Source organism: Biomphalaria glabrata, chromosome 2 (assembly GCF_947242115.1).
Source record: "Biomphalaria glabrata chromosome 2, xgBioGlab47.1, whole genome shotgun sequence".
Classification (NCBI taxonomy): domain Eukaryota; kingdom Metazoa; phylum Mollusca; class Gastropoda; family Planorbidae; genus Biomphalaria; species Biomphalaria glabrata.
Window position 1 is genome coordinate 48,553,104 of NC_074712.1, and position 25,969 is coordinate 48,579,072.

The 25,969-nt window shown below is 35.0% G+C and overlaps 1 protein-coding gene across 3 annotated transcripts; it reads left to right on the forward strand.

Annotated features, from left to right (window-relative positions):
- The first annotated feature begins 54 nt into the window (after nucleotides 1-54).
- LOC106079958 (acidic mammalian chitinase-like) lies at nucleotides 55-25,471 on the forward strand. 3 transcript variants are annotated; one of them, XM_056021045.1, is made up of 15 exons: nucleotides 55-212; nucleotides 5,890-5,954; nucleotides 6,351-6,540; nucleotides 8,589-8,841; nucleotides 10,252-10,376; nucleotides 11,085-11,208; nucleotides 11,897-12,082; nucleotides 12,940-13,059; nucleotides 13,683-13,837; nucleotides 14,777-14,910; nucleotides 15,305-15,396; nucleotides 17,886-17,977; nucleotides 20,668-20,720; nucleotides 20,995-21,080; nucleotides 25,321-25,471. In XM_056021045.1, the coding sequence occupies exons 2-15, from the start codon at nucleotides 5,909-5,911 to the stop codon at nucleotides 25,411-25,413; spliced, it is 1,749 nt and encodes a 582-aa protein (XP_055877020.1). In that variant the 5' UTR covers nucleotides 55-212; nucleotides 5,890-5,908; the 3' UTR covers nucleotides 25,414-25,471. The 3 variants fall into 3 exon arrangements, with proteins under 3 accessions (XP_055877020.1, XP_055877021.1, XP_055877022.1); XM_056021046.1 differs by having other exon boundaries at nucleotides 15,308-15,396; XM_056021047.1 differs by lacking the exon at nucleotides 25,321-25,471 and adding an exon at nucleotides 21,610-21,819.
- Nucleotides 25,472-25,969: the final 498 nt, after the last annotated feature.

Sequence of the window (25,969 nt, forward strand, 5' to 3'; positions counted from 1 at the left end):
TAATTAATTCGCGTGACCACGTTCAAGGTCAACTGCTTAATAACTAAAAAAATTATTTGTATTGTATATTAAAAGGAAGTAGTCAACAGTAAATAAAGCAACTCGGTTTCCTAATTGTGCCACAGTTTCCTAGTAGATTTTGGCTATTGTTTTTGTTATAAATCAAATAAGTTTCCACAGTTTCTATTCAAAGGTTCAAAACAAAGACTACAGTAAGTCAATTATTTTATTTTCACTTCCTCATTATTGAATCTTGTAATACACCAAAACATAAAATGGTTATGTTTATAATTTCGTAACTTTTATTTAGTTTCAATACTATGAATAATAGCTTCAGATCTTTAGCTACCAAACACTGAGCTAATTATTTTTTATATAGACTCGGAACTGGACATTTGACTTTTCTTTGAGTTACAAGGGATTTATTGGATACATGGGCTACTTCAGTCAGCTAGAGAAATACATGGGCTACTTCAGTCAGCTAGAGAAATACATGGGCTACTTCAGTCAGCTAGAGAAATACATGGGCTACTTCAGTCAGCTAGAGAAATACATGGGCTACTTCAGTCAGCTAGAGAAATACATGGGCTACTTCAGTCAGCTAGAGAAATACATGGGCTACTTCAGTCAGCTAGAGAAATACATGGGCTACTTCAGTCAGCTAGAGAAATACATGGGCTACTTCAGTCAGCTAGAGAAATACATGGGCTACTTCAGTCAGCTAGAGAAATACATGGGCTACTTCAGTCAGCTAGAGAAATACATGGGCTACTTCAGTCAGCTAGAGAAATACATGGGCTACTTCAGTCAGCTAGAGAAATACATGGGCTACTTCAGTCAGCTAGAGAAATACATGGGCTACTTCAGTCAGCTAGAGAAATACATGGGCTACTTCAGTCAGCTAGAGAAATACATGGGCTACTTCAGTCAGCTAGAGAAATACATGGGCTACTTCAGTCAGCTAGAGAAATACATGGGCTAGTTCAGTCAGCTAGAGAAATACATGGGCTACTTCAGTCAGCTAGAGAAATACATGGGCTACTTCAGTCAGCTAGAGAAATACATGGGCTACTTCAGTCAGCTAGAGAAATACATGGGCTACTTCAGTCAGCTAGAGAAATACATGGGCTACTTCAGTCAGCTAGAGAAATACATGGGCTAGTTCAGTCAGCTAGAGAAATACATGGGCTACTTCAGTCAGCTAGAGAAATACATGGGCTACTTCAGTCAGCTAGAGAAATACATGGGCTACTTCAGTCAGCTATTGAAATACATGGGCTACTTCAGTCAGCTAGAGAAATACATGGGCTACTTCAGTCAGCTAGAGAAATACATGGGCTACTTCAGTCAGCTAGAGAAATACATGGGCTACTTCAGTCAGCTAGAGAAATACATGGGCTACTTCAGTCAGCTAGAGAAATACATGGGCTACTTCAGTCAGCTAGAGAAATACATGGGCTACTTCAGTCAGCTAGAGAAATACATGGACTACTTCAGTCAGCTAGAGAAATACATGGGCTACTTCAGTCAGCTATAGAAATACATGGGCTACTTCAGTTAGCTAGAGATTCTTTTTTCTTAAATAATTACATTGATGGACTTTTAAAAAAATCCACCTAAAGTTGATACAGAACATTTTAACAGAAATGTCGAAAATATTAACATTAACATCTATATTATAAAGTAGAATGTGAGATGTATGTATGTATGTTACTTAAAGACATCAAAACCGCTTGACCAATCTTGATAAAACTGGGCAGGAATGTTTCTTGGGTACCAACTTAGACCTTAGTGTATGTATTGTAGCCCTAAAACAAACGTAAGACCCTAAAAAAAAATAATGTTGTCCGACTCTATTACAGATATAGTATTTTATGGATCTAGGCCATGTCTACAGTGTTGACGTGAGAAAAGATCGAAAGGATTTAGACCTAGATCTAATTTTAAGAAATACGCTTTGCTCAGATAGTTTTTTACTTTGACACATGAAAATACAAAAGAAGATCCATTGATTTCATTATATAATAAAATTAACCTTCAATTTTGTGTTTCAAAAGCATTTTTTAAATAAATTAGTTCCTGATATCTGTGACTACAGATTTCCTGGCGAACATTTTTTCATTAGACAATACCGTAATGAATCGCGAACTAAAAATTAATTCGTTTAATTGTTTACTTTATAATCCCATCCCTAGATCTAAAACTCTAATTCAACTCTAAGATGATAAAAATTCTCTTTGCACAGATAGTTTTATACTTTAAATCATAAACATACTAATTATAGTCCATTCATTTCATATTTTGATCAAATAAACATTCAAATTTGGTTTTCTAAAGCTACATTCGTTTACGAAAGCTGCGAAGCCGAGTTGAGATAGGCCTAGATCTATATTCATTCATGAATCGCGTACTAAAAATTATTTCGTTTAATTGTTCACTTTATAATCCCATTCATTTAAAAAAGCTATCGCTTTTTTCGTTTTAATCAAATATATGTAGGCCTACAAGCATATGTTTTAATTTGAAAAAATGGATTTAAGCCTATTAGCTATTTTGATTTGATAGCTTCATTCACACTATTTTTACATTGACACATTCGCTTTACTTATTACATTATTATTTCGTTTAATTGATTACAAAACACTCTCAGTGACTATATCGAAAGTAATGCGCAAATAAAGACCCGCGGGTCGCGGGTAACATATGTCTAGTCTATATTATAAAGTAGAATGTGAGGTGTATGTATGTATGTTACTTATAGACATCAAAACCGCTTGACCAATCTTGATAAAACTAGGCAGGAATGTTCCTTGGGTACTAACTTAGATCGTAGTGTATGTATTGTAGCCCTAAAAAAACTTAAGACCCTCAAAAAAAAAAAAAGTCCGACTCTATTAAAGCTATAGTATTTATGGATCTAGGCCATGGTTAACAATGTTGACATGAGAAAAGATCGAAAGGATTTAGATCTAGATCTAATTTTAAGAAATACACTTTGCGCAGATAGTTTTTTACTTTGACACATGAAAATACAAAAAAAGATCTATTGATTTCATTATATAATAAAATTAACCTTCAATTTTGTGTTTCAAAAGCATTTTTTACATAAATTAGTTCCTGATATCTGTGACTACAGATTTCCTGGCGAACCTTCTTTCATTAGACAATACCGTAATGAATCGCGTACTAAATATTAATTCGTTTAATTGTTTACTTTATAATCCAATCCCTAGATCTAAAACTCTAATTCAACTCTAAGATGATAAAGCTTCTCTTCGCACAGATAGTTTTATACTTTAACACATGAATATACTAATTATAGTCCATTCATTTCATATTTTGGTCAAATAAACATTCCAATTTGGTTTTCTAAAGCATTTTAAGAGACTACATTCGTTTACGAAAGCTGCGAAGCCGAGTTGAGATAGGCCTAGATCTATATTTCTTCATGAATCGCGTACTAAAAATTATTTCGTTTAATTGTTCACTTTATAATCCCATTCATTTAACAAAGCTATCGCTCTTTTCGTTTTTAATAGATATCGGCTTCGGGTAAACCCATTTTCGCAAAACTAATTTTATTTTCGTAGCGAAAGAGAAAAAACTTGAAAGGATCATTAGCTAAGTTTAACATACATCTAAATTCAATCCACTAGATTAGTAAACGTAAACTTAGACCCGCAGGCCGCGGGTAATGTCAGGCTAGTATTATAATAAAACTCAGAAAGACACAAAGATAAAAAGTAAACTTAAAGTAAAAATTTCTATAGATAACAATACATTTCATAGTCCATTTGTTATGAGACCTCCCTCCCGACCTGCAAGGTTTGTCAGGGACAGAGAACTCCATATACAAACATTCAATGACAGTGTCTGATGGGAAAAACAAAAACCTGGCCAATGCTGTTACTTTAAATGTTTTTTTTTATAACCAAGTGAAGATTTAGACTTTTGAGAGGGACAAGTGCCGATTTAGACTTTTGAGAGGGACAAGTGCCGATTTAGACTTTTGAGAGGGACAAGTGCCGATTTAGACTTTTGAGAGGGACAAGTGCCGATTTAGACTTTTGAGAGGGACAAGTGCCGATTTAGACTTTTTTTTAGAGAGACAAGTGACTATTTTGACTTTTTTGAAAGGAGCTAATGCAGATTTATAAATTATGAGAGGAGCTATATTTGTTTGCTTGATATCTTTTACCCTCCCCCCCCCCCCCGCCCATTTTGTATGCAGGGAAAGGCAGCAGTAAAACATATACATTGATATGATCTCATACAGATACAACAGAAAGATACACTCACATACACATATGTACTTTGTACACACATCTATAGAAGCATGCACACATATCACAAAGGCACACATGCATACAAAAGCCCATTAGATTGCCCCCCCCCCCCAAGAGCCTTCCTCTGGTCACACTCACGTGCCAGGTAAACAATAACACAAATTTTGTATTCAAATTTCAGACGACTGGCAAAAATGAAACGGAGAGAAGAATGTTTTTCACAAAGAGATGTGACCTATTTGGTCAATGAAATAAACATTGTTGACAAATGTGAATTCTTGGCTAGGAACACGATACCTATTGTTAATTTAGTTTTAAAGTAGATACTTGGAAAAAAACAACATTTAAAGTAACAACATTGGCCAGTTTCCCCCCCATCTGACAGTTTCATTGAATGTTTGTATGTTACGTTCTCTGTCTATGACATCACATTTTGTCTATTCTTACCTTTTGTATACACTCAACTAAACTAAAGTTAGTAAAGCCAAACATTTCTACAAACGGACTCTTGTAAACGACTGCGTGTAACTGAGGACTACAAACCTAAGGTAGAATTTATCGGTAGAGCTAGAGGTAGAGCTAGTATTTGTATTTTAGAATTTTAAAAAAGTAGAATATATTTATAAAGGATTAAAAAATAACTTAAAAAAAAAATTATTAAACTATATGCAAAGAGCATTTCCTATCACTTGACTGTATGCAGTTGTTACTAGCATGTTTAGGGAAGATATGTGTATCTTTTCAAAGTATTTTCAATTCTCATTATAAGCTTTGAATCAATGGCCTCCTTCAATTGCGAAGCGACTATGGATCATCTCATGTAAATGAGATGAACGCCTGGGCTTTAGCTGTGGTCGGAACGATGTCACCCACACATCAGTTCCCCCCTCTCCACGCAGCTGATGTATCCAAAGGAACGGCAGTGCCGATACAGTTCTGCTAGGGTGTAGCACACTGCCTTAGGGTCGCTAGCTCCTGATTTTTCCTCAGGGTTGACTCCCGAAGCCTTTCCCATGATTGGGAATAGCTGCAGAGGTTTGAATTCACAGTTTTGCTTCTCCAAGAGGTGGGTAGACAGCCATGACTAATGAGCCTCTCCTGCCCGAAATTTACTGTTTCAGGCGCCAGCTAATCGCCTTTACCCCTTCTATTAATGAGAACAGTTCCGCCGGACTCAATATCTGTGCTACACGTGAAGGCCAGGAGTTGGGCTGGTTGTCAGAGGATATTTGAGATGCATGCCATTAGGAAGCATTTTATAGGTAGTGGAGTGCTTACATCCATTACCACTTCCGGCAATGACAACCTTGCGGAACCAAGCTTTGAATAGCGGACTAAATATGAGTGAACTGTTAAATCTGAACTGATAATTATCGGAAAATTACCACTAACAATAAAATGACTTTTGCAACACTTAATGAAATTGTATGTGACATATTTATGGGTTCTAGATTAGCACTTTTATTAGTAGACATTTTAAACTAAATGGTTCCTATGTGAATGTTCATTTGAAAGTGAGTTGCCGCGCTTCGTATTTCATGTCTCTTACTTTGCCTGCACAATTGTAGAACTTCTTTTTTCTTTGACTTGATTTCTTTTTCAGCTTTGGTGTCTGAAGTACAATGTTGGTTAGCCTTCTGATCTTCAGTGTTTTAACTTCCAGCACATGTAAGTTTCTCTTCCATTTTGGCACTATATATATATATATACACAGTGCTTTTTTTGTGACGTACGCACTGGTAGGGCGTACACCACCTTTTGAATGTGGGGAAAAATTATGACTTTTCTTGTATTTTAACGTTTATTATTAATGTAATAGTAGTTAAGCGTTAGGCAATCTGCACTGAGCACCGGCACCTATATATATATTACATTGAATGAGACAATATGTTATTTATTATGTAACTCAGTAACAATACATTACAGTTAGTGTTTGGGTATTATTTGGAGTACCTATGTACGTAGTTCAGTGTGTGGGTTTATCTGCTAGTTGATGTCATTTAGAGTTACTAAATAAAAAGTCTTAATTAAACACATTGCTCATGACTGTCTCAACCTCTACAGTGGCAGCTTTCAGGAGTGTCTGCTATTATACCAACTGGTCCCAGTATCGCAACGGGAGAGGAAAATTCGTACCAGAGAATGTAGATCCCAACTTGTGCACCCACCTTATTTACGCCTTCGGAAAGCCAGAGGGAACAACCATAGTTCCTTTTGAGTGGAACGATGATTCCACAGACTGGAGCCAAGGCATGTGAGTTGGTTCATCATAGGAGTGACTTGGTCAGTATGTTAATCATGCAAGTCAGTATGTGAAACACGCGAGTCAGTATTATGTGAGTCAGTTGGTTTATCACGTGAGTCAGTATTAATGTGAGTCTTTTGGTTTATCATGTGAGTCAGTATTATGTGAGTCAGTTTGTTTATCATGTGAATCAGTATTATGTGAGTCAGTTGGTTTATTAACTTGAGCCATTATTAAAGTAAGTCAAACAGCTATCCAGTATTCTATTAGTCTCTGATTTTATTTTATTTAAGCCAAATCATTTAATATAGTCGTTAAACACTTGTTATTTTATACTTTAACAATTACCTAAAAAAAAACCTTAAAAATACAAATCACTAAAGTAATGGTTTGATTTTAAACAGATTCTTCTTCAATATCAAATAATCATAAAACTACAATAATTTACATATTGAGTTCTAAAATAAACATTATATGTAACATCCGGACATAAATAAATGATGCTTAGTAAATAAAGTTATTATAATACATGTAACCACATACATACACAGTGACAACCGATGGCTTATATTGACTTTCTATGAGAATATGCCTATGAAAAAAGTGAACCCAAACTGTGTTCTGACCTGCTTCAATCACAGAGCATTATTTTTTGTTAAAGCTAGCTATAATACCCGGCTTTGCTCGAGTTCATTTTAAGATGCAAACACCATAGATAAAGATTATATATTGATCTATTGTTAAACCAAAACAAAACGCATTAGAACTCTCCTATCGTTACTAATAATACCAACTGAAGGTGATAGTGGGGTTCCCGACATTTCCTCTGAACGATCTAAAGAATACTCCGCATGGCCATGTTTCATTAAGAATGGTCAATTTTAAAATAACATGCACACACAAAGTTCATGATCGTTAAAAAAAAGTTCATAAATAATGAAATTAGGATGAAGAAAAAAAAGCAAATGACGCTGGTACACTAAAAGACTTCAAATGTTTCACAGCCCGACACAAATCTTAGATCTAAAACTCTGTAGTCTGTAGATTCTCTCAGGATTGAAACCTTTTTTTCTACTCAGTTATTACATTTTCGACAACCTTCTTTTTTTTTGTACGTTAGAATTAATGTACGAAAAATTATTGATGCATTTAAAACCAGTTTTATATCATTATCTTGAAAGCATTAATAATGAGCCACTTTCTCAGTTTTCTTATGCGTGAACGTAAGAAAACTAGGCTAGATAAATAAAGTACGCTATCAGATAGTATAAAAATGTGTCGTCTGGATCAGGTTAACAAAACATTTTAACATTTTATGAAAAAAAAAATTCCTTCTATTAAATTGCATCATCTTCTTTGTGTGATAAAGAAACTATTGCATCAGAATAAAACTGCTTTATAGTCCTTATGTGAAACCGATAGTTCCTTCTGTTAGTACGACATCTCTGTCAGAGAATTGTAAGTCCTGCCTACAAAATCACTTTCAGAGCCATGTCCTCATCAAACACTGCTCTCAATTCTCTGACACTTGGTTGTTTTTGTTTTTACAAAGCTTATATCAACTCACTCTTTCGTCTGTCTAAAGCCCATTTTGTACACGTTATTTCTCCCATATCTATTCTCAGATAAAGTTGAAACTTAAAACAATTATTTATTGTACCTACAAAACATGAATCAATAAAAAGAATTAACCAATTAGTTAATTATTTTGTTTAAAACCAGAAAGGGAAATTAACCCCTCAGTATTCACAGACTAATTATGTGGAGTTTTGTCCCTTAGATAAATGTACACGTTATTTCTCCTACTACACCCATTCTCGGATCAAGTTGAAACTTTACACAAATGTTTATCGTACCTAACAAAACATAAATCAATTAAAACATTAACAAATTTACCAATTAATTAATTAATTATTTATTAATTATTGCAAATTATTTTTTTGTTTGATATAAAAAGGGGAAATAAATTCGACATTATTGAGATAGATAGTTATAAATATTGGCTTCTTCTACTTAGACAAAATTGGCTTGTTTATGTCACCAATTTTTGTTCACAGGTACGAGAGAGCCATAAATCTAAAACAAAGGAATCCCAATTTAAAAGTCCTGCTGGCTATCGGAGGATACAACATGGCATCCGACCCGTTTACGTCATTCGTGTCTGACAGTGGCAAGCGAGCAGAGTTTGTGAAAAATGCAATCGAGTTTCTGCGGAAACGGAACTTTGATGGGCTTGACATGGACTGGGAATATCCAGGTCAGAGAGGTAGCCCACCTGAAGACAGGGAACACCTGGTCTTGCTTATGCAGGTAATACACATAATAATGATAATAATTGCCTCTAAAGAGAAATGACACCATATCATTTTTAAATTCATCGTAAATGACCAATTCAATATACAACACACAGACCTACTGCTCGCACATCTAGCGTTCTCATTGGCCGCCTTCAGTTACAAATCGACTATTTCTTATATTATATCTATTATATCTATTATATCATGTTTCTGTGGTAATAGAACCCTATTTCGGACAGGCATTCTCGTCCAAGTACAGTACTCGTCAAACCTGTTTGTTGGAAGAGACATCCTTTTTACAAAAACTTATTTTAACTCACTCCGTCTGCCTGGGAGAATTCGTTGACAAGTTTTTCTCTCTCCCACTTCCCAGTCTCGGATCAAGTTGAAACTTAACACAATTATTTATAGTCAATGACAGTACATGAATCAATCAAAACATTCACCAAATAGTTAATCAATAAGTGGTACCAAATTAATTTTGTTTCACTTAGAGCAAGGGAAGTTAAATCTTACAGTACTTAGAGATGTGGCAGCTATTATTATGAGGTTCTTCCCTTTATATAAGCTTTGCTTCAAAAAAGTATTTTTTAAAATTATTTTGTTGCTTTCCGTGTGACTAGTTTAGTTTATCCAGTGAGATCGTTGCTGTTTCGCTGCCCATTGTTTGTGTTGCTAATACTCCACTACACAAAGTGGCTCTGCTGTGTGTTCCCAAGATTTTGAATGGCAATGTCTTCCATGCCAAAGGTTAAGGATGAGCGCAGTGTTGTTGTTTTTTTAGTTACGCAAACCCACTGGCGACTATAGATCTATGTCAACCCAAAGATTTACATATAAATCTATGTAGATCTGTCAACCCAAAGATTTACATATAGATCCAGGTAGATCTGTCAACCCAAAGATTTACATATAGATCCAGGTAGATCTGTCAACCCAAAGATTTACATATAGATCCAGGTAGATCTGTCAACCCAAAGATTTACATATAGATCCAGGTAGATCTGTCAACCCAAAGATTTACATATAGATCCAGGTAGATCTGTCAACCCAAAGATTTACATATAGATCCAGGTAGATCTGTCAACCCAAAGATTTACATATAGATCCAGGTAGATCTATGTCAACCCAAAGATTTACGTATACATCTATGTCAACCCAAAGATTTACATATAAATCTATGTAGATCTGTCAACCCAAAGATTTACATATAAATCTATGTAGATCTGTCAACCCAAAGATTTACATATAAATCTATGTAGATCTATGTCAACTGCTTTGATTTTATGCACACATCGGTGTGACCAATTTAAAAAATTTGGAGATACTTATCTCAAAATGTGATAAGTAATATTTTATGATTACATATGATAAAACGGATTATCTTGTGATAGTGTGAAAGAGATTATCTGACGACTTTCAGGAACTCTGGAACGGTTTTCACCACGAAGCTTACGTCTCTAACAAACCACGTCTGCTGCTGACTGCTGCATTTCCTGCGGGGAAAGAGAGCATTGATATTGGCTATGACATTCAAGGAGTGATCAAGTAGGTCATGTTTCTATTCTAGACCCATCAGACATGTGGTGTTTAGTTTAGTTTAAAGAAACACCAAAATAACCAATCTAATTCTTCATGCTTAGCAAAATATTGTATCACAATGCTAAATCTTTCTAATCAACAATAAGAACATCCAAAAGTAAATGGTCTACACCAGTGTTTCCCAAACTTTTGACTTATGTGTACCCCTTTTATAAGTTTTGTAATGCTGAGTAGCCCTCACCCCCTCTCCCACCACAATGGGTATGTAGGGTATTGAAAGAAAATCCGCATAGTTAATGAGGTACAATGCGTACCCCTTCAACGTCTTCCGGTACCCCTCGGGGTACGCGTACCCCCACTTTGAGAAACACTGTTCTACACTTATGGTGTATCTAATATTAAGCTATTTTGTTTGCTTTATTTTCTATTCGATTTTACTTGCAGTCATTTAAATAAATAACAAAATTAATTCAGTCAGAGTTTTGAAAAACAAGAAATATACAGAATTTCCAACTCTATTAAAGAAGAGCATATCGTATTGAAAATAAAAACCCAGGACACCATTCGTTTATTTAAAATGAAATCATCGAACTCAATTTTTAAAGTCCAAGAATGATCTTGTAATTTGTCTTGTAGTGTGATAAAGGATACTACTAAGAGTTGCTTATTTTTTGGTCACATGATTTTCTTTCAACAACTCTCATCACTGGACAGTTTTATCGACTTCATCAACATTATGACCTACGACTTCCACGGGAGCTGGGAATCTTACACTGGACTTAACGGACCTTTGTTCGCCCACCCCAGTGACCACGGCAACGACAGCTACTTAAACTTGGTAAGGTAGTGTTTGTACTTTGTTGGCCCGAGCTCAAACCTTCATGTTACTGTCACAATAATGTCATTCACAAAATAATGTCCATTGAACTTTATCATGCTATAACTTATTTGTATATTTTAAATCGAGATAACTCTCGGGACATTAATAAGCGAATAACACGATAGGCTGTTTCACTACTGTAACCATAGCTTGTCGGAACATTAGGTCTCATTTAGTTTAAATACGTTCAAATTAAATTAAGTTTGGTCACTTTAAGTCATGTTAGGCCACTTTAGGTCATATTTAGTCAAGCTAGGTGATTTAAGGTCCCTTTAAGTCAAATTTTTAATTACGTTCTCATTAAGTCAAATTATTTCACATAAGGTCAGGTAGGATCACATTATGATACCTTAGATTACTTGCAATTAGATAAAGTTACGCTAGGTCACTTTAAGTCAAATTAATTCATTTTAGGTTACATTATGTCAAAGTAAGTCACACTAATTCATATTTAGTCATGATAGGTCAATTAAGCATTAGGTCACATTAAGTCACAGTACATCGTAAATGTTTATAATAATTAACACTAGGTCAAAATACGTCACATCAGTGAAAAGAGAAATAGTAATATTTGTAATTTTTTTGTACTAGTAAATTTACTACTTACTTGGTAATAGTATCTTAGTTCATTGAAATTGTATTCCAGGACTGGGCTGTCCAGTACTACCTTCAACTAAATGCGCCTAAAGATAAACTCAACGTTGGCATATCTACGTATGGACGCTCTTTCCTGCTGGACAGTGCTTCAAACAATGGCATCAGGGCTCCAGCGGCACAGCCAGGCGATGCTGGGAAATACACAGCAGAAAAAGGTTTTGTCTCTTATTATGAAGTGAGTTACTTGAACTGTAGGCGTTTGAATGTTGAGTTGAGTGAGTGTGTTTTAGGAGTCGAATAGAACAAATGATGAAGTACTAGGCTCTATCTATCTATCTATCTATCTATCTATCTATCTATCTATCTATCTATCTATCTATCTATCTATCTATCTATCTATCTATCTATCTATCTACCTACCTATCTATCTATCTATCTATCTATCTATCTATCTATCTATCTATCTATCTATCTATCTATCTATCTATCTATCTATCTATCTATCTATCTATCTATCTATCTATCTATCTCTCTATCTATCTATCTATCTATCTATCTATCTATCTATCTACCTATCTATCTATCTATCTATCTATCTATCTATCTATCTATCTATCTATCTATCTATCTATCTATCTATCTATCTGATGTTTTGTTGACAAATTTTATTACAAATGTACTCTAATACTTCTAAGAGTTTAGACAACTATTTTTAAGGTTTATAGGTTTCTAGGCTGTAGTCGAGAGATATATTTCAAAGGTTGGAAAGTTACTTTTGTTAAAATGTTGAAAATGAATGTTTGAAAATAATTTGGTTTAAAGATGCGTATTTGTGACAGTCATGAGTGAAGTGTATTATGTTTGATATGGTTGAGTAAAGTCTGGGTTTATACAAGTTTCGTCATTATTTTTGTCCTTTGAAACTAGCAGAGTGATTGCTTGGTATCTTTTGTCTTTCCGAGCTCTTGTATAAGGGAGAGAGCTGATGTTGATAGATCAAATGTATGTGCAGGATGTGACGTTGTCAGTCTAAGATGAAAGTATCTCAAAGTTTGTATCTGGCTTTAATTTAATGGTCCATTCATGTACCAGGTGTGTGAGCTGATCAAAGCAGGGGCTCAGGTCGTCGACGTGCCTACACAACGTGGACGTTACCTGGTCAAGGACAGACAATGGATAGGTTACGATGACATACAGACAGTCACGGAGAAGGTAAGAACAATGCAAGGTTGAGATGTTGTGTATGTGCTGAATGTATTGTTTGTGCTACTGTTGTTGGAATGTTAACACCATGGTGATGGCGACGCTACAGTGGTGATGGTAAAAAAAAAGGATATAGATTAGAAAAAAAATTAACAAGTAGATTTAATTTGTTCATTTTATGATTGAACCAACGTAGTATAATAACTAAACAATTCTTTGTATTTTATAATAAAAGTAGTCAACAGTAAATAAAGCAACTTATATTTACAACATTCTCAGCATGGCATGTTGGGTTTAATGCTGATGCTCTATCTTCCCTAATGCCGTTTGATTAGTAAATGGATTAGAAGATTAATAATAATATGCACAATTAGAACGTAAATTATTTTATTCTTTGAAGGATCTTGAGAAATTTATAAGATAAGTTAATTGTTTCTTTGATTTTTCTGAAAGAAACATATTTATGATCTTTTAGAGGATGTTTTTTTTCGAGCTAATAAGCTGATTTTCGAGCTAGCCAATGTGTTCAAGACGCTTCGTTATAGCAGAGCTAGACTACAAAAAAAAAAGTGAACTGGACTGAGAAATAAAAAAATTGTATGTTGATCGTTGAATATTTTTTTTCTCTGAAGGCTTGCTATACCAGACAGCATGGGTTTGGGGGAGTAATGTTTTGGGCGGTGGACCTTGATGACTTCTTGGGACAGACATGTGGACAAGGGAAGTATCCACTGATGACCGCTGTCCTGAGAGAGATGACTAGTACCTCATTCGCCAACTGTCCTGTGTGAGTAGTCTCTTTTAAGGAGTGACTCATTCCAAACAGAATCAATGTATTTTAAATATCTCTAAGTCTCTCAACGAGTGATTCATTCCAAAGTGATTCAATGCATTTTAATCTCCCCCAGTTTCTTTGTCAATTTCTCAGTCACTTGGTTTCTCTGTATTCATCTAGTTTATTATTGCAACTACCCCCCCCCTTTCTCTCTATCACTCTCACTTTTAGTCCTTATGCCTTTAGGCTCCAGCGTTTTTTTTTCTCTCTCTCTCTCTCTCTCTTATGGTCTCCTTTTGTTTTCTTTAGTTTTGTTTATCTTTCTCTCTCTCTTTCTTTCTTTTCTTTTTTTATTTCTCTCTCTCTCTCTCTCTTATGGTCTCCTTTTGTTTTCTTTATCTTTCTCTCTCTCTTTCTTTCTTTTCTTTTTTTATTTCTCTCTCTCTCTCTCTCTCTCTCTCTCTCTTATGGTCTCCTTTTGTTTTCTTTAGTTTTGTTTATCTTTCTCTCTCTCTTTCTTTCTTTTCTTTTTTTATTTCTCTCTCTCTCTCTCTCTCTTATGGTCTCCCTTTGTTTTCTTTAGTTTTGTTTATCTTTCTCTCTCTCTTTCTTTCTTTTCTTTTTTTATTTCTCTCTCTCTCTCTCTCTTATGGTCTCCCTTTGTTTTCTTTAGTTTTGTTTATCTTTCTCTCTCTTTCTTTCTTTTCTTTTTTTATTTCTCTCTCTCTCTCTCTCTCTCTCTTATGAATTCCTTTTGTTTTGTTTAATTTTGTTTTTCTTTCTCTGTTCTCTCTCTCTTTCTTTCCTTTCTTTTCATTTCTCTCTCTCTCTCTCTCTTTCTATTTCATTTCTTTCTCTGATTCCTGTTCATTCCTGTTCTCAATGCACATGATTTTCAGTTTTTTAAAGTTATGTTGTCTTGTATTCTTCTTCGTGATTTGTCGAGAACAGGAAATGGTCTGATCAGACCACTTTGACCACAAGACAATCCACAGCGTCCACAACGCAGAGAACGTCGTCGCCCACCACTCAGAGCACAACTGTCAGCACACAAAGAACCACAACAACAGAAATGACCACAAATGGTTAGTAGAAAGTTAGGAACAGAAGTATTTGGACTTAAACTAGATTACACATTTGCTTTATCGTCTTACTTACAATGTTAACAATTGGATTTGATCGCTCCAAGAATAGCAGCCAGGACTATTTATAGTTGTTCCAAAAACGTGCAGTATTTTGTAAAATTAAGTCTTCACAAATAGGCCTAGCCTTACTTAAGACCTGCTAAGTAACAGCTAGGTAACAGTGTATATTGTATTGTGTGAAGCGACTGGTCCGCAACGATGAGTTGCGAGTATATTCCGAATGGTTTAAATATTGACTGTGTGCTAGTTACAGACATTGAAGTAAATTGAAATTTTTTTATACTTAGGCAAAAGTTGTCTCTGCTATTTCACTGTTTTTATGTTTTTATCCAAGAAGCAGTCCAGTTCGATTGCAGTGACAAACCAAATGGTGTGATGTACCCTAACCCAGACTCTCCCTCCACATTTTATGAGTGTTATAACCAGGTCAGTCTAGAGAACATTTTATGAGTGTTATAACCAGGTCAGTCAGGAGAACATTTTATGAGTGTTATAACCAGGTCAGTCTAGAGAACATTTTATGAGTGTTATAACCAGGTCAGTCTAGAAAACATTTTATGAGTGTTATAACCAGGTCAGTCTAGAAAACATTTTATGAGTGTTATAACCAGGTCAGTCTAGAGAACATTTTATGAGTGTTATAACCAGGTCAGTCTAGAAAACATTTTCTGAATGTTATAACCAGGTCAGTCTAGAAAACATTTTATGAGTGTTATGACCAGGTCAGTCTAGCGAACATTTTATGAGTGTTATAACCAGGTCAGTCTAGAAAACATTTTATGAGTGTTATAACCAGGTCAGTCTAGAAAACATTTTATGAGTGTTATAACCAGGTCAGTCTAGAGAACATTTTCTGAATGTTATAACCAGGTCAGTCTAGAAAACATTTTATGAATGTTATAACCAGGTCAGTCTAGAAAACATTTTATGAGTGTTATAACCAGGTCAGTCTAGAAAACATTTTATGAGTGTTATAACCAGGTCAGTCTAGAAAACATTTTATGAGTGTTATAACCAGGTCAGTCTAGAGAACATTTTATGAGTGTTATAACCAGGTCAGTCTAGAGAACATTTTATGAGTGTTATAACCAGGTCAGTCTAGAAAACATTTTATGAATGTTATAACCAGGTCAGTCTAGAAAACATTTTATGAGTGTTATAACCAGGTCAGTCTAGAAAACATTTTATGAGTGTTATAACCAGGTCAGTCTAGAGAACATTTTATGAGTGTTATAACCAGGTCAGTCTAGAAAACATTTTATGAGTGTTATAACCAGGTCAGTCTAGAGAACTTTACAAATGATTCTTTCTTGCCCACTCTTCTTCATTACGTCTGTCACTCAAAATCTTTATAGATGTGTAGATATATACTTCGTGGTTCGATGATGACCACTTTTGTCATCCATATGTATATACTGAAAGGGAGGTATGTGTGAGTTTAATGTATTTTCTATAATACCTGATAACAATCCTAGATGGTTGGTGTATCCTGTATGGTGTATTACAGATGCGAATTCTATTACTAAAACATACACCGTCACAAACAAAGAAGAACAGGGTCGATGCCCAGTAACTAAGTCCACTCGTGATGCAATAGAATAACGAACTTTAAAACAGAATGGGCCACAGTCGAGTCAGTCACTAAATATGATGTTTTCCTTTCAAGAGCCTAGCAATAAATGTCTTATAAAGTCTACATCCATAATCTCTAACCCAATGCCCATATCGTCACTAAAAATGTCGCGTTCAAAACCTGTCTACTACAGTGCGTTTCTAAACTCAACTGTTAAACAATATATTCCTATCTGTATATGATTCATTCTTTCTCTATATCTTTAAATTACTTTCTAAATGTTGATCTCTTTTCTCCTTTAATCTATTTCACGCTGTCACTTTAGAACTAATTCTCAAACAAAGATCACTATAAAACTTATTTAAATATCATAGACGAAACAAAAGACAAGACACAAATTTAAGTAGATTTCGTTGGAAACTAACACCAATATATGCTGACAAAGTCCATATGAATCGAAATAGTGAACCATTTACAGCACTCCTCTTTATAGCCATTATTATGACGTACTTGTTTCTTTCAAGGGACGTATGTATGTGTTTCAATGTACACGTTTTGGGTCTAGAAATATTTGTATCTGTGTTGATGTATTCACGAGAAGGCTAACCCTTCCTCTTCATTATAAATTGGAAGGAATGCTCCAAGGCCAACTTGTTAATGATAATAGTAATAAACAAATAATCGAAAACAATCGTAAAACTACATAATATTTATGGAATAACTAATAGCTCAAAGATTTATGAAATAAAGGAAATTTACAAAATGTATTAAAAATTGAAAACTGATAGTTAGAATCAGGACATTAAATAAATATGTATCTTCCGTAAAAAATATTTTTGTGTCTTATATAAAGCATTTAAAATATCATCGAGTCTTTGATCCAAAATTGCAATGTTATGTTTGTGTCTTCAATCAAAAATTGAAATGTTATGTTTGTGTCTTCAATCAAAAATTGCAATGTTATGTTTGTGTCTTAAATCAAAAATTGCAATGTTATGTTTGTGTCTTCAATCAAAAATTGCAATGTTATGTTTGTGTCTTCAATCAAAAATTGCAATGTTATGTTTGTGTCTTCAATCAAAAATTGCAATGTTATGTTTGTGTCTTCAATCAAAAATTGAAATGTTATGTTTGTGTCTTCAATCAAAAACTGAAATGTTATGTTTGTGTCTTCAATCAAAAATTGAAATGTTATGTTTGTGTCTTCAATCAAAAAATTGAAATGTTATGTTTGTGTCTTCAATCAAAAATTGAAATGTTATGTTTGTGTCTTCAATCAAAAATTGAAATGTTATGTTTGTGTTTTCAATCGAAAATTGAAATGTTATGTTTGTGTCTTCAGGTTGCTCATTTAGCCTACTGTGTTGTAGGTCTCCAGTTTGATCCAGCTCTAAATAGATGTGATTTCCCACCGACCACGACAGTTCAACCTAAGTGAGTAGCTTGTTTACCAAGTAAGCCATTAGGTCAGTTCTATGGTAGCAGTACATTCATGAAATCTTTGCAGTTTTGTATTTGTTGTTCCTTTGTTCTTTGGTGTCTTAGAATATTTGGTCTTTGTACATTCAGAAGTAGTTTCACAGGTATTTATAATAAATGAATTAAAATAATGAATTTTTATTGCTGAATCTGGCAACCCTTTCAATGTTGTGATGGCACTTTCAGACTAAGGAATGAGTCTTTTTTTTATATCATCTAATGCAGGGGTTCTCAACCTGTGGGTCGCGACCCTCTTAGGGATCGATTGACGATTAGCCAGGGGTCGCCTAAGACCATCGAAAATATGAATTGTTATTGTCTACTCCTCTATTGCTGTATGTGTGTGTGTGGGGGGGGGGGGTCGCGGCATGTGTGGGATTGTAAAAAGGGGTCGCATAGCATAAAAGGTTGAGAACCGCTGATCTAATAGGTATTTCATAACATTAAGCTATGTTTTTTTTGTATTTTAATTTAGTGTTACTGTTACTTAAGACTCCTGTCCTCTAGTCTCCAAGTTTGAAGAGCTTGTCTAGATCAGTTTTTTTCAAACCTTGGAATTGTTCACTAGAACCTGGAGTTTCGTGCCTCACTATTGAATTTAACTTTGTGAGGTAGTACTTCTTGGCAACAAACTCATTGGTTTGAACAGGTGCAAGTTCAAGTTGTGATTATATGATAAGACAAGCCAAGTACTTTCATTGAATCTATGCTTGAAAGACAAGCCAAGTACTTTCATTGAATCTATGCTTGAAAGATAAGCTAAGTACTTTCATTGAATCTATGCTTGAAAGACAAGCCAAGTACTTTCATTGAATCTATGCTTGAAAGATAAGCCAAGTACTTTCATTGAATCTATGCTTGAAAGATAAGCCAAGTACTTTCATTGAATTTATGCTTGAAAGATAAGCTAAGTACTTTCATTGAATCTATGCTTGAAAGATAAGCTAAGTACTTTCATTGAATCTATGCTTGAAAGATAAGCTAAGTACTTTCATTGAATCTATGCTTGAAAGATAAGCTAAGTACTTTCATTGAATCTATGCTTGAAAGATAAGCTAAGTACTTTCATTGAATCTATGCTTGAAAGATAAGCTAAGTACTTTCATTGAATCTATGCTTGAAAGATAAGCTAAGTACTTTCATTGAATCTATGCTTGAAAGATAAGCTAAGTACTTTCATTGAATCTATGCTTGAAAGATAAGCTAAGTACTTTCATTGAATCTATGCTTGAAAGATAAGCTAAGTACTTTCATTGAATCTATGCTTGAAAGATAAGCTAAGTACTTTCATTGAATCTATGCTTGAAAGATAAGCTAAGTACTTTCATTGAATCTATGCTTGAAAGATAAGCTAAGTACTTTCATTGAATCTATGCTTGAAAGATAAGCTAAGTACTTTCATTGAATCTATGTTTGAGATACAAGCTAAGTACTTTCATTGAATCTATGTTTGAGAGACAAGCTAAGTACTTTCATTGAATCTATGTTTGAAAGATAAGCTAAGTACTTTCATTGAATCTATGTTTGAAAGATAAGCTAAGTACTTTCATTGAATCTATGTTTGAGATACAAGCTAAGTACTTTCATTGAATCTATGTTTGAGAGACAAGCTAAGTACTTTCATTGAATCTATGTTTGAAAGATAAGCTAAGTACTTTCATTGAATCTATGTTTGAAAGATAAGCTAAGTACTTTCATTGAATCTATGTTTGAGATACAAGCTAAGTACTTTCATTGAATCTATGTTTGAGAGACAAGCTAAGTACTTTCATTGAATCTATGTTTGAAAGATAAGCTAAGTACTTTCATTGAATCTATGTTTGAAAGATAAGCTAAGTACTTTCATTGAATCTATGTTTGAGATACAAGCTAAGTACTTTCATTGAATCTATGTTTGAGAGACAAGCTAAGTACTTTCATTGAATCTATGTTTGAAAGATAAGCTAAGTACTTTCATTGAATCTATGTTTGAAAGATAAGCTAAGTACTTTCATTGAATCTATGTTAGAGATACATGACAATTGTGACAGTATTGAAATGTCGAGCATGTACTAAAACATTAAAAATACTTCAAGAAAATTAGGATGGACTATCTAACTGTCATTTTACAATACCTCTATTCTACTCATAACTTCATGGGACTAGGAACCTTTGAAAAACTATCTTCACGGATTTTGAAAACGGCTCTTATAATTTCCTAGAAATTTGACAGTTGCTATATGTTCTTTGGAAAAAAAAATGACTAGTTCATTGGCCCAACAGCCACCTTTAGTTTGATCGTTATTAGTTTTCAAAGTAAAAATGTTCCATTTAAAAAAAAGTAACATTCATTAGTTTTTAAGAGAAAAATAATTGCTCTATAAGTTTTATAAATGAGGTATTGCCTTTTGAAAAAAAAATTTTTTATTAAAATCCCTAAATGTTCAATCTTATGAGTTCTTTACAAACTGTATTCATTCTTTAATTATTTATAAAAAATAAATTTCCATGTAATTTTCTACTATGTGATGAAATATGTACAAAAGAGTCGTCACAAAGCAAAAAACAGTTTCGTTTTGTTCCTGGACGCGTGTTAGTGTTTAGTTGTAGCATTCAACTGGAAGTGTAAAGATCTATATTCATAGAGCATCTTTTTTTTTCATCAGTGAAAAACCAGATTCCACTGAGCAGCCAATTACAACTGAACCAGTACCAACAAGTAAGTTATTGTTGGTACCAACGGCTATTTATTGAAGGAAACATAGTACCTTCAAAGATAGAGTACAGTCAATAGTCTTTGATTATTCTCAATACAATTCTGCATAGTGGATAGTTTAAATATTCTTCTTAAGTTTGGGTTTTTATCAAAACTTGGTCGTCATGTTCTAGCATATATATTGTGAAATCTCCAACTTTTTATAATTTTATTTGGTAATTTTAATGCCGTTTATGTAAATACAAGTTAGAAGTTTCTCTTTCTTTACTTTTGTAAGGTGCTGTGTTTGACTGCACAAATAAACAGAACGACTTCTACCCGGATCCTACATCGTGCAATAGTTTCTACGTTTGTCTAAATCAGGTATTGATTGATTGATCACACTGAATTATTGTCTGTAAACATTAGGATATACATAAGATCTATTCTTTGGTATATATGTTGTATTGCGCTTTTACAAAGCTTCTATCAACTCATTCCGTCCGTCTGCCAAAAAGTTTGTATAAGTCATTTCTCCCACACCTAATCTTGGATCAAGCTAAAATTTTTCATTTATTTTTTTTATATGACAACACAAGAATCAATAAAAAAAAACATAACAATTAGTTAATTAACTATAGATAAATTAATTATTTTGTCTGGTATCTCAAACAAGGGAAAGAAATAAGTTGGTTTAAGTTAAATTAGCCCCCTTTATATTTTGTAGGTCGCCTCTTTGAAGTTTAAATCTAACAATAGACAACTATAAAACCTTCTATTTCCTTAAGCGATTCGCTGGCAGAGTGGTTAGTGTATTGTCTTGAGGAGGCTTTAGCCCTCCTGTTCCAATTCTGGTCGTTCACCTTTTTTTTTTTCAATAAATGCAATTGTATTCTTATCTTATATAATACAGACGTTACTTCAAGAAAGAAAATGATTACGTGCTACGCATCATGCCGATTCACTGGTTTTCCTGGCTAGCTCAGGCGATCCATTCCATGCTCCAATAGCACTAGGGAAGAAGGAGTATTTGTACAAATTTTTCCTAGCGTATGGAACGGAAATGTGCCTTTATCTTTGTGTCTTTCTGAGTATTTTATTAAATTTTGTTTTTGTATTTCAAGATTATGGTTCAGTGTTTTATGTATAATTGCTACTTTACTTTAAAAAAAAGCGATCACCAAGATACCCCATGCTCTCTCCCACCTTCCTCTTTTCAACTGGTCCAGACACGTGATGGGATCATAGTGTAGTGAGACAAGTGATGGGATCATAGTGTAATGAGACAAGTGATGGGATCATAGTGTAGTGAGACAAGTGATGGGATCATAGTGTAATGAGACAAGTGATGGGATCATAGTGTAGTGAGACAAGTGATGGGATCATAGTGTAATGAGACAAGTGATGGGATCATAGTGTAGTGAGACACGTGATGGGATCATAGTGTAGTGAGACACGTGATGGGATCATAGTGTAATGAGACAAGTGATGGGATCATAGTGTAGTGAGACACGTGATGGGATCATAGTGTAGTGAGACACGTGATGGGATCATAGTGTAGTGAGACACGTGATGGGATCATAGTGTAGTGAGACACGTGATGGAATCATAGTGTAGTGAGACACGTGATGGGATCATAGTGTAGTGAGACACGTGATGGGATCATAGTGTAGTGAGACACGTGATGGAATCATAGTGTAGTGAGACACGTGATGGGATCATAGTGTAGTGAGACAAGTGATGGGATCATAGTGTAGTGAGACACGTGATGGGATCATAGTGTAGTGAGACAAGTGATGGGATCATAGTGTAATGAGACAAGTGATGGGATCATAGTGTAGTGAGACACGTGATGGAAATCATAGTGTAGTGAGACAAGTGATGGGATCATAGTGTAGTGAGACACGTGATGGAATCATAGTGTAGTGAGACAAGTGATGGGATCATAGTGTAGTGAGACAAGTGATGGGATCATAGTGTAGTGAGACACGTGATGGGATCATAGTGTAGTGAGACAAGTGATGGGATCATAGCGTACTGAGACACGTGATGGGATCATAGTGTAGTGAGACACGTGATGGTATCATAGCGTAGTGAGACAAGTGATGAGATCATAGTGTAATGAGACAAGTGATGGGATCATAGTGTAATGAGACAAGTGATGGGATCATAGTGTAATGAGACAAGTGATGGGATCATAGTGTAGTGAGACAAGTGATGAGATCATAGTGTAATGAGACAAGTGATGGGATCATAGTGTAGTGAGACAAGTGATGGGATCATAGTGTAGTGAGACACGTGATGGTATCATAGCCTAGTGAGACAAGTGATGAGATCATAGTGTAATGAGACACGTGATGGTATCATAGCGTAGTGAGACAAGTGATGAGATCATAGTGTAATGAGACACGTGATGGTATCATAGCGTAGTGAGACAAGTGATGGGATCATAGTGTAATGAGACAAGTGATGGGATCATAGTGTAATGAGACAAGTGATGAGATCATAGTGTAATGAGACAAGTGATGGGATCATAGTGTAGTGAGACAAGTGATGGGATCATAGTGTAATGAGACAAGTGATAAGATCATAGTGTAGTGAGACAAGTGATGGGATCATAGTGTAGTGAGACAAGTGATGAGATCATAGCGTAGTGAGACAAGTGATGAGATCATAGTGTAATGAGACAAGTGATGAGATCATAGTGTAGTGAGACAAGTGATGAGATCATAGTGTAATGAGACAAGTGATGAGATCATAGTGTACTGAGACACGTGATGGGATCATAGTGTAGTGAAACAAGTGATGGGATCATAGTGTAGTGAAACAAGTGATGGGATCATAGTGTACTGAGACAAGTGATGGGATCATAGTGTAGTGAGACAAGTGATGAGATCATAGCGTAGTGAGACAAGTGATGAGATCATAGTGTAATGAGACAAGTGATGAGATCATAGTGTAGTGAGACAAGTGATGAGATCATAGTGTAATGAGACAAGTGATGAGATCATAGTGTAATGAGACAAGTGATGGGATCATAGTGTAATGAGACAAGTGATGGGATCATAGTGTAATGAAACAAGTGATGAGATCATAGTGTAGTGAGACAAGTGATGGGATCATAGTGTAATGAGACAAGTGATGAGATCATAGTGTAGTGAAACAAGTGATGGGATCATAGTGTAGTGAAACAAGTGATGGGATCATAGTGTAGTGAGACAAGTGATGGGATCATAGTGTAGTGAGACAAGTGATGGGATCATAGTGTAGTGAAACAAGTGATGGGATCATAGTGTAGTGAAACAAGTGATGGGATCATAGTGTAGTGAAACAAGTGATGGGATCATAGTGTAGTGAAACAAGTGATGGGATCATAGTGTAGTGAAACAAGTGATGGGATCATAGTGTAGTGAAACAAGTGATGGGATCATAGTGTAATGAGACAAGTGATGAGATCATAGTGTAGTGAGACAAGTGATGGGATCATAGTGTAGTGAAACAAGTGATGGGATCATAGTGTAATGAGACAAGTGATGAGATCATAGTGTAGTGAAACAAGTGATGGGATCATAGTGTAATGAGACAAGTGATGAGATCATAGTGTAGTGAGACACGTGATGGGATCATAGTGTAGTGAAACAAGTGATGAGATCATAGTGTAGTGAAACAAGTGATGAGATCATAGTGTAGTGAAACAAGTGATGGGATCATAGTGTAGTGAAACAAGTGATGGGATCATAGCGTAGTGAAACTAGTGATGAGATCATAGTGTAGTGAAACAAGTGATGAGATCATAGTGTAGTGGGACAAGTGATGGTATCATAGCGTAGTGAGACAAGTGATGAGATCATAGTGTAGTGGGACAAGTGATGGGATCATAGTGTAATGAAACAAGTGATGAGATCATAGCGTAGTGAAACAAGTGATGAGATCATAGTGTAGTGAAACAAGTGATGGGATCATAGTGTAGTGAAACAAGTGATGAGATCATAGCGTAGTGAAACAAGTGATGAGATCATAGTGTAGTGAAACAAGTGATGAGATCATAGTGTAGTGGGACATGTGATGGTATCATAGCGTAGTGAGACAAGTGATGAGATCATAGTGTAGTGGGACAAGTGATGGTATCATAGCGTAGTGGGACAAGTGATGAGATCATAGTGTAATGAGATAAGTGATGGTATCATAGCGTAGTGAGACAAGTGATGAGATCATAGTGTAATGAGACAAGTGATGGTATCATAGCGTAGTGAGACAAGTGATGAGATCATAGTGTAATGAGACAAGTGATGGTATCATAGCGTAGTGAGACAAGTGATGAGATCATAGTGTAATGAGACAAGTGATGGTATCATAGCGTAGTGAGACAAGTGATGTGATCATTGTGTAATGAGACAAGTGATGAGATCATAGCGTAGTGAGACAAGTGATGAGATCATAGTTTATTGTGAAAGCTAAACACTTTAAATAGCGCTAAACGAAAACAATAAAGGTAAAGAGAGTTCTAATCGCTAGTTAGTCTAGATCCATAATTAATGAAATACACGTCTGATCCAAACTATTGTTGTTTTTTAAAGTATTTATTCTGTTTATCTTGTTTTATAATTCAATCTCTGCTCTGCAGGCTGGCATGAAAGTTGATTGTAGTTTTGGAATGAATTACAACCCTCAGATAAAGACTTGTGATTACACCAGTGATTGCCATCACGTAGTTTAGGTGTTCTTACAGTTTTCTTAATATTATATTTATGTAATAAACTGTCTTATTATTTAAAGTGTGAGTTGTTGTTTTTTTTAGTTACATTTCAATCACAATTGAGTGTCTAAAATTTGTTAGAGGTAATATATAATAGAAGAATAAGAGCAGACCCTTTCATCGTCGAGATGTCCAAAAAGGTTTGAGAGATATGCCTTTATGAACCTTGGACCCTGGAAAGGCTTTTATCCGGTGACCAGGACTTAAGGTTTGGCTCTTCACCGAGAGATCTGTTGTTGTTTTTTTCCAGTACGGTGAATAAGATGCTTCGTATCCTGGAAATCATTGTAATTATTTAAACCTACCATGGGATAGGTCAACATTGAGGGCAAGGGTACTGGATTGAACTCACATGGAAAGCAAGCATAAAACAAGGGTACTGGATTGAACTCACATGGAAAGCAAGCATAGAACAAGGGTACTGGATTGAACTCACATGGAAAGTAAGCATAGAACAAGGGTACTGGATTGCACTCACATGGAAAGCAAGCATAGAACAAGGGTACTGGATTGAACT

Excerpts from the sequence above, each read along its gene's own strand:
- LOC106079958 (XM_056021045.1), top strand. The coding sequence starts at position 5,909 with ATGTTGGTTAGCCTTCTGATCTTCAGTGTTTTAACTTCCAGCACAT. Across the intron at positions 5,955-6,350 it reads TGTTTTAACTTCCAGCACAT|TGGCAGCTTTCAGGAGTGTC; the intron begins GTAAGTTTCTCT and ends CAACCTCTACAG. Across the intron at positions 14,911-15,304 it reads AACAGAAATGACCACAAATG|AAGCAGTCCAGTTCGATTGC; the intron begins GTTAGTAGAAAG and ends TTTTTATCCAAG.